Raw genomic sequence first — 12,266 nt, 5'->3', positions numbered from 1 at the left:
AAAGAGAAGAGAGAGACAGAGAGAGAGAGCGAACGACAGTAAGAAAGAGGAGAGGGAGACAGAGAGAGAGTGAAAGAGAGACAGTAAGAAAGAGAGAGAGTGAAAGAGAGAGAGAGACAGCGAGAGACAGTAAGAGAGGAGCGTGAGAGCGAGAAAGAGACAGTAAGAAAGAGGAGAGAGAGAGATGGAGACAGTAAGAGAGTGTGTAAGAGAGAGAAAGACAGTAAGAAAGAGTGAGAAAGAAAGACAGTCAGAGAGAAAAAGAGAGACAGTGAAAGAGAAAGACAGTCAGAGAGAGAGCGAAAGAGACAGTAAGAAAGAGCGAGAGAAAGAGATGTTATAATCACAGAACCGGTTCTCATCAAAATCTGACCCATATTTATCGAGTCTCCCAGAACTCCTCACAAAAACCACAAAATCTCTCACACCTTACAGCAGTACTTCATACTTACATCATCAAACTATTAACGACTAATAACAGTGTTTTCTGACAGCACTATGCCACACCCGAGACTCCTCCCACTTGTACACAGTTCCATCGTTTCCCATTTTGTTTTTAGAAAAATCCCGTCCACACAAACATGTTTTTTTTGTAAAATATCTCCGTGCACAGCACAAAAATGCTTCGAAAACTTCACATGAGCACACTGTGTATGACAGAACCGTACATCATAAACTGGTCGATCAAACACCTCAGGAATAACGCTAACACCTGCGTACTGAGCGGCACAGAAGATCTACTTTGTGTACAAGGTTACACTTATACATAAAGTGCCCAAAATCTTCGCTCTCGGTGAGGCTGGAGTCCTGGATTCAGGAGCTGCCACAGGATCAAATTTATGTTTATTTGATATCATTTATATATATTTAATATTGTAGATAAAAGTTATAAAGCTAGCAAAACGTTTTCAAAAGCTAATCTTTTTAATACCAAAAAGATCAATTATTAAACACACTGAGCAGTGGGAGAGTCAAGAAATACATTAGGCAAAAGGTGGGTGTGTCAAATGACATCATGACCGACATTGGTGTCTCCATGGCAACCTCCCATGAAGTGCTAGTGCAAAAAAAGTGTCTCACTAACACAGCGGTGTTATTTTGGCCGTACGGTACATCCAGCCTTGTGTCTAAAAACTGTTACACGCCTCTGGGATCCCCGTGAGGAAAACCACCAGATGTAAGGATGGAGGCAGAGATGGACGGATAACATCACAGGGTTAAAGAGGAACGGGAAAAAACAAACAGATAAAAGGACAGATCATTTCCAACACGGTCATCATTTTCCATGTGAACCCACATGACACGTAATTCTCTGGGAGGACGAACAAACAGTGTACCGGCCCTTTAAATCTCAAAACCCTGAAGACAAGCCCCTCCCCTCCCCCCACCTCCTGTATTTTCATTTCTCATCATCTATCCCTCTATCCCTCGCTCACCTTCTCAATCTTCTCGTCCAGCATTCTGAAGAACTCCTGCTGACTCTCTGACGTATGAATACTGAGAGAGAGAGAGAGAGAGAGAGAGTGTGTGTATAATTCTGCATTCACACTAATGAGCGACTCAGGAATGTTCCCAGGAACTCCAGGTGCATTTACACAGGCAGAACCAGAGCTAATTTTAGTTCCTGCTTTGCTGTTCCAGGAATCTATTTAGTTCCTGCTACAAATGATGTAAATGTTGGGGTGGAGCTTTGCCATACCGAGTGTCTCTGATTGGTCAAACACACAGCATAACAAACTTTTTAGCCAACAAGAAATGACTAATGTTTTCTTCCTGTTAAAGGAAGACTTCTGCTCAGGTTCCAGAACCATTTGAAGAACTAAACATGTCAGAGTCGTCTAACGTATAAAGTTAGGAAAAAAGTTCCTGTTTCTAGCGGACTGCAGGAAGTGATATAACCAGACGTGATGCTAACGATGTGATCACTTCATAATGTCTGCAGCACAGTGACATGGCGGACACGGAGGAAGTCGAGTCTGAGGGTTTGGTTTAGTTTTTATTTGACGTGAATATTTTGCTCGTGCTAACGCTGCTGTTCCAATCAATTAAACGTGAGCACTTTAAACGTACAGAACGCACTCCTGCGTCGTTATTGTTGCCACGTGCTGCGCAAATGTTCTGCTTCACACACTGATGTGTCTTATAAAACGACCCCGGGTCCCTGGTATTAAAACCAGATTTAGTAATAAGTTTGTTAGCTTATTACGTCAATTCAAAACATATACACACACACACACACACACACACACACACACTCACTTGGCCCTGTTGGCATTGGCTCCTGGCATCTCTTTGTGCAGCTTTGTTTTGTGCTGTGTTGAACACTTCTCCTGAAAAACACACACACACACACACACACACACACACACACACACACACACACACACACACACATTAAAATCATGCTAATGAACAGAGCAGAACTGAAGCATGTGAGAAATGGAATGTGTCACAATCCAGAGGGTTGTGTGTGTGTGTGTGTGTGTGTGTGTGTGTGTGTGTGTGTGTGTTTTAATTGAAGATCATCCTACTCCTACATTCCAAACACGTCCACACAGTCTCCAACCTGCTACACACACACACTTTCTCTCACTCACTTTCTTTCACTCAGTCACACTTTCTCTCACTTTCACTCACTCACGACACTGATAGACATCTGCTATACAAATGGCTCTTTATTGACATCCGTGTCTGTCTCACCAGGTTCTCCTGGTTGCGTGTGTTCACGCGTTCTTCCTCTCCACGCATGTACTTCACCTCCTCAACCCCTTTCATCCTGTACTCATCTACAGAGAGACAGAGAGAATTTAGTGTGAAAGCACAAGAAAATTTTCCAGATTCTAAACTTCAACACAAAGTATTTAGCAACATGTCACTGCGTGACAGTGAGTGTCAGTTCCACACTCCACCCCCCAACACACACACACACACACACACACGCACGCACCTGTCTGAACACATGCATGTCTGCACGTTGCAACACAAAACGTGTGTGTGGGTGGGTGGGGTGGGGTGGGGTGGGGGGATATGCCAGCTCCTATACAGGAATGTGTTTGAGCTTGCTCATGCTTTTTACACACACACACACACACACACACACACACACACACACACACACACACACACATTCTCTCTCTTCTATTGCTTAACCTCTCCTTTCATCTCTCTCTCTCCATCTTTGGCTCAGTGATAAAGAGATGACTGAAGCAGTGAAGGGTGTCGGATTGATATGGGCAGGAATCGGATCAGTATCGAGTGTCGATCCGGATCTGGGAGCTCGACTCTCCTGCGGAGCGAGTCGGAAGGAGATGCAGGAACAGTGTGTTACTGCACAAGGAATGTAAACATATAACTACAGCATTCACACACAGGTAGTTACATAACATGTACAGATATGCACGCGCACACACACACACACACACACACACACACACACACACAGCGTAGATGACGTGAATAAAAAGCAGACCTGAAGAATGATACATTCATATGTCATAATTACAGAGAGAAAGAAATGGGGAGAGAGAGAGAGAGAGTGTGAGAGAGAGTAAGGGATAGAGACAGACAGGGAGAGAGAAAGATAAAGACAGAGTTGGAAAGAAAGACAGGCAGAGAGTGAGACAGAGAGAGACACAGTGCCATGTTTCTCACGCCCCCATCAGCCACCAAAATTTTATCTTGGGAGTCACACAAGGACAAAAAAAAGGAGAGAGAGAAAAGGGGGGGGAGAGAGAGAGACAGGCTATAAATTATTTCTTATAGTGTCTGTCAGTCCCAGTGAAAGAGGAGGCAAAGGAGGCATGGTCTCTGTGTCCATCAGTCCCTGCAAAGGACGCATGACCTCTGCGTCTGTCAGTCCCAGCAAAGGAGGCGTGGCCTGCGTCAGTCAGTCCCAGCAAAGGAGACGTGGCCTGCGTCAGTCAGTCCCAGCGAAGGAGGCGTGGCCTGCGCCACTCAGTCCCAGCGAAGGAGGCGTGGCCTGCGTCAGTCAGTCCCAGCGAAGGAGATGTGGCCTGCGTCAGTCAGTCCCAGTGAAGGAGGCGTGGCCTGCGCCACTCTGTCCCAGCGAAGGAGGCGTGGCCTGCATCACTCAGTCCCAGCGAAGGAGGCGTGGCCTGCGTCAGTCAGTCCCAGCGAAGGAGGCGTGGCCTGCGTCAGTCAGTCCCAGCGAAGGAGGCGTGGCCTGCGTCAGTCAGTCCCAGCGAAGGAGACGTGGCCTGCGTCAGTCAGTCCCAGCGAAGGAGGCGTGGCCTGCGTCAGTCAGTCCCAGCGAAGGAGGCGTGGCCTGCGTCAGTCAGTCCCAGCGAAGGAGGCGTGGCCTGCGTCAGTCAGTCCCAGCGAAGGAGGCGTGGCCTGCGTCAGTCAGTCCCAGCGAAGGAGACGTGGCCTGCGTCAGTCAGTCCCAGCGAAGGAGGTGTGCTCTATATCAGTCGGTCTCAGTGAAGGAGGTGTGGCCTCAGTGTCCATTAGTGCCAGTGAAGGAGGCGTGGCCTCTGTCTCAGTCCTTGTGAAGGAGGTGTGGTCTTTGTGCCTATCATTAACAATAAGTCCACCTACATTACTGGGGGGGTAACCTGAGTGTATTGTGCTGGTTTAAATGTATTGCTTATATATGTCACATTGTTGATGAGGTCATCATAGTAGGCGTAGGGACACGCCTCCCCGTAGCAGCAGCATTAATAATATTATTTGACTTTCCAGACTGAACCTAAAATACAGCCAACAGCAGTGAGAGCACATTAATGGCAGCTGGATAACTGATCACATGAGTAATAGCTGTGTGTGTGTGTGTGTGTGTGTGTGTGTGTGTGTGTGAGAGAGAACCAGAACACTTTCACAAAAAAACACTGTAACACACTTTGGCAGGTGAGAACTGAAACACTCCCACTCGGGTCTGAGAGCGTCTGAGTGATTTGGTGTTGGTCCGTTTCTGAGAGGAGTCGAGTGAGAAAACGAATCGACTCTGAATCGACTCGTCTGCAGGAAGTTAATCAGACACACAGCGTGTCTTCTGTTCTACAGAGTTTTTGTCCATGTGAGCTGCTAAACTGAGCCATGAGGACAGAGCTGGAGTTCTGCAGAAACACCATGCATTCTTAAACATGTAGACCAAAGAAGTAGAGAAAATAAACTCTGGATGTGATGGACAAACTTAATTTTTTTTAATTATTATTAAATAATTTATTTATTGACGGTTCTTGTAATTCTAACCAATGAATGAAAAGGGATGAGGATGTTTTTGGTGCTGCACATCCCTCAACCAACTTTTTTTGTTTTGTTTAATAAGATGGTGTAAACAAACAAACAAACAAAATTATCGAGCTGGGGGTGGGGGAATTTTTCTGAGAATAAATTCAGAATTTCCAAGGTTAAAGTTGTAAATTTACAAATTTACAAAAAACAACAAACAAACAAAAAAAAACCCCTCAGATAGTGTCTGAGAAATTTGCGAGCAAAAAAGTCGCAAATTTATGAGAAAAAAGTAACAAATTTATGGGAAATAAGCTGCACATTTACAAGAAAAAAAGTTACAAATTTACGAGAAAAAAGTAATAAATTTACAAGAAAAAAGCTGCACATATACAAGAAAAAAGTTACAAATTTACAATAAAAAAGTTACAAATTTATGAAAAACTAAACTTGTAACAACAGTGGTCTTTTTTGTTGTTGTTGTGATTTAATGATCTTCAGTGTGAACCTGAACTGAATAAACTAGCAAATGAATCAAAAATATCAATTTCGCTGTGATTTGGACAAACGGACGGAACTGACAGATGTGAACGCACACCGAGAGTGTTGAATACTCTCCTGCAAGGGAGTCTCTCTCTCTCTCTCTCTCTCTCTCTCTGTGCAGGTAGGAGGGTTGAACCGAGGAGAACAGTCCATGACTCATTTATGAAGAAGCCGACATGTTTCTGTGAAGTCTGAGTTTAGAGATAAAACACACAGCGCTGGAGAAGAAGATGTGAGTTTATTACTGACAGTAACGGTGACGCTGGAGACCAAACACCAACAAAACAGCTCCACAAATGACTGAGATCACTGATCACTTCACCGTTCCAATCCCAAAATGGTAAAAGTCACACACAGACAGACACACACACACACACACACACACACACACACACACACACACGGTACTCCTGTTGATTTCAGATCACACACAATCAGAAAGCATTACTATTTTCGCCGTGCTGCCCGCCTCGTTTGTCTCAAAGCAGTTTTCCTGTCATTGTGTGTGTGTGTGTGTGTGTGTGTTTGTGTGTGTGTGTGTGTGTGTGTGTGTGTGTGTGAGAGAGAGAGAGAGAGAGAGAGAGACTGACTCACTCCTGAAAAACAACTCAAAATTAAAATGAACATTCTCAAACACACACACACGTGTATATAGTGTCAGAGTTTGACATGAAAACAATCCGTGTGTAAGACTGACTTACTCCTGAAAAACAAATGAAATTACACTAACATGCTCAGACACACACACATTATTTACATGTCAAATTGTGTGTGCGCTTGTGTGTGTGTGTGTGTGTGTGTGTGTTTTAGATCCTAAAAACAAGCACAAGCGGTCTCTCTGTTCGACAGATAAAACGACTTGATTGACAGGTGGGAAGGGCAGAGGAGGAGACGACACTGAGAAGAGACAGAGAGAGCAAGCAGAGAGACAGACAGAGATAAAGACAGATTCATCAGATGGAGAGATAGTGAGACAGTCAGACTGAACAGGTAGAGAGAGACAGACAGAGGGACAGACAGGTAGGCAGATAAAGAGAGACAGACAGAGAGAGACAGAGAATGAACAGGTAGAGAGAGAGATACATACAGAACGGACAAGCTGACAGACAGACAGAATGAACAAGTAAAGAGACAAACAGGTAGAGACAGAGAGATAAGCAGAGAGACAGACAGGCAGAAAGACAGGAAGGTAGAGACAGACAGGTACAGCGAGGCAGACAGGTAGAGACAGACAGGTAGAGACAGCAGGGTCTGCAGTAGTAAACATTCATGACCTGATGTTTGTGCTTTTCAGTGCCGTAACGCAGCTATTTACAAAATGTCTCTGCAGCCTAAAGTGTTTACAGTCTGCAGACGTCCCCCAGTTTCCCACATGGCCCCGCCTCCGCCATGTAAATCACACTGCCCTAATTTACTGATATTATTAAAATAAGATGGGAATGAGTCACAGGTTGATGAGTAGGGCTGAGTTGCATGAATTCAACACAGACACCAAAAATAATCCTTTTATTTGATACTTTGGTTCTAACTGTGATCAACAAAGTACACATTACTGCAACCACACAGTCTAAACATTACGTTACAGGCATTGAGCAGACGCTGTGATCCAGAGCGACGTACATCACACCCAGAGCAGCCTGGGGAGCAGCTGGGGGTTCGCTGCCTTGCTCAAGGGCACTTCAGACATTCCTGCTGGTCCAGGGAATTGAACCTTTGGTCTCAAAGCTGCTTCTCTAACCTTTAGACCATGGCTTCCCCATAATATCCCCTGTTGAAACTGTGAAATGGCTCCACATGTGCAATATTTTCCTTGTTCAAAACTTGAAGCCTTTTTTTTTTCCAGTTACCAAATTTTCGCTACATCTCTAATAATACGTGTCTAACGTTAGCTAAATCAAATGCACATTGATCGATCTCGTAAATGAACAAAAGGTGCTACATGCTAAATTTCCAGTGGGAAATTTGAGTCAAGAAGAGACTGCCAGCCAAAATATTACTAATTTGAGAATGGGGGGAAGGGGTGGAGCTTGCAGGTGTGTCAGTTAAAACACCTATGCAGCTGATAATCGTTTCATATTTTGATGTTCATATATCGATCGAATCATCTGGTGTTTTGACTGGGGAGGGAAGAGGCGACTGGGCTTTAGTCATATTTTTGAGTGATAACAGTGAACGGGTCTTCGCATAAAGACACAAACAGGATATAAAACAGGCAAACTAATTACACTAAGGGGTGGTTCAACATTTTCAAGAATTTCATAAGCATACAGACTGGTCCAAGGAATCAAATCGGCAACCTTTTGGTCCCAAAGCTGCTTCTCTAACCATTGGGCCATCTCATCTCATCTCATCTCATTATCTCTAGCCGCTACAAGGTCGCAGGCAAGCTGGATCCTATCCCAGCTGACTACAGGCGAAAGGCGGGGTACACCCTGGACAAGTCGCCAGGTCATCACAGGGCTGACACATAGACACAGACAACCATTCACACTCACATTCACACCTACGCTCAATTTTAGAGTCACCAGTTAACCTAACCTGCATGTCTTTGGACTGTGGGGGAAACCGGAGCACCCGGAGGAAACCCACGCGGACACGGGGAGAACATGCAAACTCCGCACAGAAAGGCCCTCGCCAGCCACGGGGCTCGAACCCGGACCTTCTTGCTGTGAGGCGACAGCGCTAACCACTACACCACCGTGCCGCCACTGGGCCATATTGCTGATAAATCATATAACTAGCTATACTTCATCATCATCACCGCTCAGTAGTGGCCTTGGGAACCTCCTGGCTAAATCATCGATTTAGCACCTGCATGTAGTCCAGCCTCTTTAGCATTGTCCTCCTGGCCTGCTGTGCACCAACACCAAGCAATGACTCAACTCCGCTTGACTCTAGAGCCTCCTTGGGGCCCTCAGGTCAAACAAGACCTGTTTTTACACAAAAATGTGATCCAAAGTACACACGTGGCCAAGATACTTCAAATATTACACATCACAGAAGTTACAGATCGGTAGTGTGTTTGTTATCTTTGATATCTTAAAACTCCAGTCCATGTTACCCTCGGCCCAAGCTTTTAGGTCCACGTTCTTTCTTCGTCCTCTATGGAGGAGCACATTCTTGCATTCAAATCCTCCTTGAACCATTTTCCTGAAAAATAACTGACTTGGTTGAGCTGTAGAGGAGTCCGTCCATCCATCCATCCATCCATCCATCCATCCATTATCTGTAGCTGCTTATCCTGTTCTACAGGGTCGCAGGCAAGCTGGAGCCTATCCCAGCTGACTATGGGCGAGAGGCGGGGTACACCCTGGACAAGTCGCCAGGTCATTGCAGGGCTGACACATAGACACAGACAACCATTCACACTCACATTCACACCTACGGTCAATTTAGAGCCACCAATTAACCAAACTGCATGTCTTTGGACTGTGGGGGAAACCGGAGCACCCGGAGGAAACCCACACAGACACGGGGAGAACATGCAAACTCCGCACAGAAAGACCCTCGCCGGCCACGGGGCTCAAACCCAGAACCTTCCTGCTGTGAGGCGACAGTGTTAACCACTACACCACCGTGCCGCCCCCTGTAGAGGAGTCATGACCCTATACATTACATGTACGTACAACCCCGATTCCAAAAAAGTTGGGACAAAGTACAAATTGTAAATAAAAACGGAATGCAATAATTTACAAATCTCAAAAACTGATATTGTATTCACAATAGAACATAGACAACATATCAAATGTCGAAAGTGAGACATTTTGAAATTTCATGCCAAATATTGGCTCATTTGAAATTTCATGACAGCAACACATCTCAAAAAAGTTGGGACAGGGGCAATAAGAGGCTGGAAAAGTTAAAGGTACAAAAAAGGAACAGCTGGAGGACCAAATTGCAACTCATTAGGTCAATTGGCAATAGGTCATTAACATGACTGGGTATAAAAAGAGCATCTTGGAGTGGCAGCGGCTCTCAGAAGTAAAGATGGGAAGAGGATCACCAATCCCCCTAATTCTGCGCCGACAAATAGTGGAGCAATATCAGAAAGGAGTTCGACAGTGTAAAATTGCAAAGAGTTTGAACATATCATCATCTACAGTGCATAATATCATCAAAAGATTCAGAGAATCTGGAAGAATCTCTGTGTGTAAGGGTCAAGGCCGGAAAACCATACTGGGTGCCCGTGATCTTCGGGCCCTTAGATGGCACTGCATCACATACAGGCATGCTTCTGTATTGGAAATCACAAAATGGGCTCAGGAATATTTCCAGAGAACATTATCTGTGAACACAATTCACTGTGCCATCCGCTGTTGCCAGCTAAAACTCTATAGTTCAAAGAAGAAGCCGTATCTAAACATGATCCAGAAGCGCAGACGTCTTCTCTGGGCCAAGGCTCATTTAAAATGGACTGTGGCAAAGTGGAAAACTGTTCTGTGGTCAGACGAATCAAAATTTGAAGTTCTTTATGGAAATCAGGGACGCCGTGTCATTCGGACTAAAGAGGAGAAGGACGACTCAAGTTGTTATCAGCGCTCAGTTCAGAAGCCTGTATCTCTGATGGTATGGGGTTGCATTAGTGCGTGTGGCATGGGCAGCTTATACATCTGGAAAGACACCATCAATGCTGAAAGGTATATCCAGGTTCTCGAGCAACATATGCTCCCATCCAGACGACGTCTCTTTCAGGGAAGACCTTGCATTTTCCAACATGACAATGCCAAACCACATACTGCATCAATTACAGCATCATGGCTGCGTAGAAGAAGGGTCCGGGTACTGAACTGGCCAGCCTGCAGTCCAGATCTTTCACCCATAGAAAACATTTGGCGCATCATAAAACGGAAGATACGACAAAAAAGACCTAAGACAGTTGAGCAACTAGAATCCTACATTAGACAAGAATGGGTTAACATTCCTATCCCTAAACTTGAGCAACTTGTCTCCTCAGTCCCCAGACGTTTACAGACTGTTGTAAAGAGAAAAGGGGATGTCTCACAGTGGGAAACATGGCCTTGTCCCAACTTTTTTGAGATGTGTTGTTGTCATGAAATTTAAAATCACCTAATTTTTCTCTTTAAATGATACATTTTCTCAGTTTAAACATTTGATATGTCATCTATGTTCTATTCTGAATAAAATATGGAATTTTGAAACTTCCACATCATTGCATTCCATTTTTATTTACAATTTGTGCTTTGTCCCAACTTTTTTGGAATCGGGGTTGTACATTATATTCTGATTTTCTTTTATAGCAACATTTTATTAATTGATTTTACAACTGTAATATTTATATGAACATAAAGATAAATAAAAAGATACATTAGACAACAAGTGTTGCCAGGCAAAACAAACCTCACCCGATAGCACTTATGAGGAATATGAAGGGAGATATTGCAAAAAAACTATTTTGACCTTTTTGGTGAGCTTGACCTTGATTTTGACCTTGTGTGTGAACATACTTGGCCAATAAACATGGTTCTGATTCTGATTCTCTGCTGCTCTCAGCCAGTCAGAACACACCGTGCTGCTCTCACACCGTACTGCTCTCAGCCAATCAGAACACACCGTACTGCTCTCAGCCAATCAGAACACACCGTACTGCTCTCAGCCAATCAGAACACACTGTGCTGCTCTCACACCGTACTGCTCTCAGCCAGTCAGAACACACCGTACTGCTCTCAGCCAGTCAGAACACACCGTACTGCTCTCAGCCAATCAGAACACACTGTGCTGCTCTCACACCGTACTGCTCTCAGCCAGTCAGAACACACTGTACTGCTCTCAGCCAATCAGAACACACCGTACTGCTCTCAGCCAATCAGAACACACTGTGCTGCTCTCACACCGTACTGCTCTCAGCCAGTCAGAACACACCGTACTGCTCTCAGCCAATCAGAACACACCATACTGGGCGATTGTTACACTCTTACATTCTTATAGCACGATGATATACTGGCTACCGCTTCTATATGAGGCAGTAGCCACAAAAACCTTGACCTTGACCGGATGACCCTCAAAATGTTAGAGGTTCTATTTGAGACCAATGCCCATCAATCCTGAAAGTTTCATGAAGATTGATCCAGCTGTTTTCTCATAATATCTTTTACAAACAAACAAACAAACAAACAAACAAACAAACAAACCCGACCGAAAACAATACCTTGCCCCCTGGTGGATTCTGTCTCAGGCAAGGTAATAAGCAATATAAATTTGTTTTGTTTCAGATATTTTGTGTTTTATATCAGAATTTTTATATATTTTTTTGTACAATAGACAATCTTTTGTAATTTAGCCATTTATTAAAGTCTGTAACGTGCATGTGATTATATTTAAATGTTAATTTGCATGAAATAAGTATTAAATTATAGTACACATGCGGTTAGATGAGTTTTGGGCTCGACTGTCATCAAAGAACAATAACTTCAGAATTAACATGGATAGAGCAAATGACCAGATATTATGATCATGATATTTCTGATTTAGGCCCATATGGGCTATGGAAAAAAAACAAACAGATATGAGTTGCT

The 12,266-nt window shown here is 44.2% G+C and overlaps 1 protein-coding gene across 1 annotated transcript in view; it reads right to left on the bottom strand.

Moving 5' to 3' along the window:
• The window catches only part of zgc:92140 (uncharacterized protein LOC447854 homolog), a 77,884-nt gene that overhangs the window by 4,928 nt on the left and 60,690 nt on the right, over positions 1-12,266 (bottom strand). The window contains exons 3-5 of the mRNA XM_060932556.1: positions 2,701-2,786; positions 2,260-2,330; positions 1,437-1,497 (exon numbers count right to left, since the gene is read on the bottom strand). Coding sequence (XP_060788539.1) covers positions 1,437-1,497; positions 2,260-2,330; positions 2,701-2,786 — 218 coding nt within the window. The remainder of the gene's footprint in view (positions 1-1,436; positions 1,498-2,259; positions 2,331-2,700; positions 2,787-12,266) is intronic.

The sequence above is a fragment of the Neoarius graeffei genome, chromosome 10 (genome assembly GCF_027579695.1).
Source record: "Neoarius graeffei isolate fNeoGra1 chromosome 10, fNeoGra1.pri, whole genome shotgun sequence".
In the NCBI taxonomy this organism is placed as follows: domain Eukaryota; kingdom Metazoa; phylum Chordata; class Actinopteri; order Siluriformes; family Ariidae; genus Neoarius; species Neoarius graeffei.
This window is presented reverse-complemented; position numbering and strand designations above follow the sequence as displayed.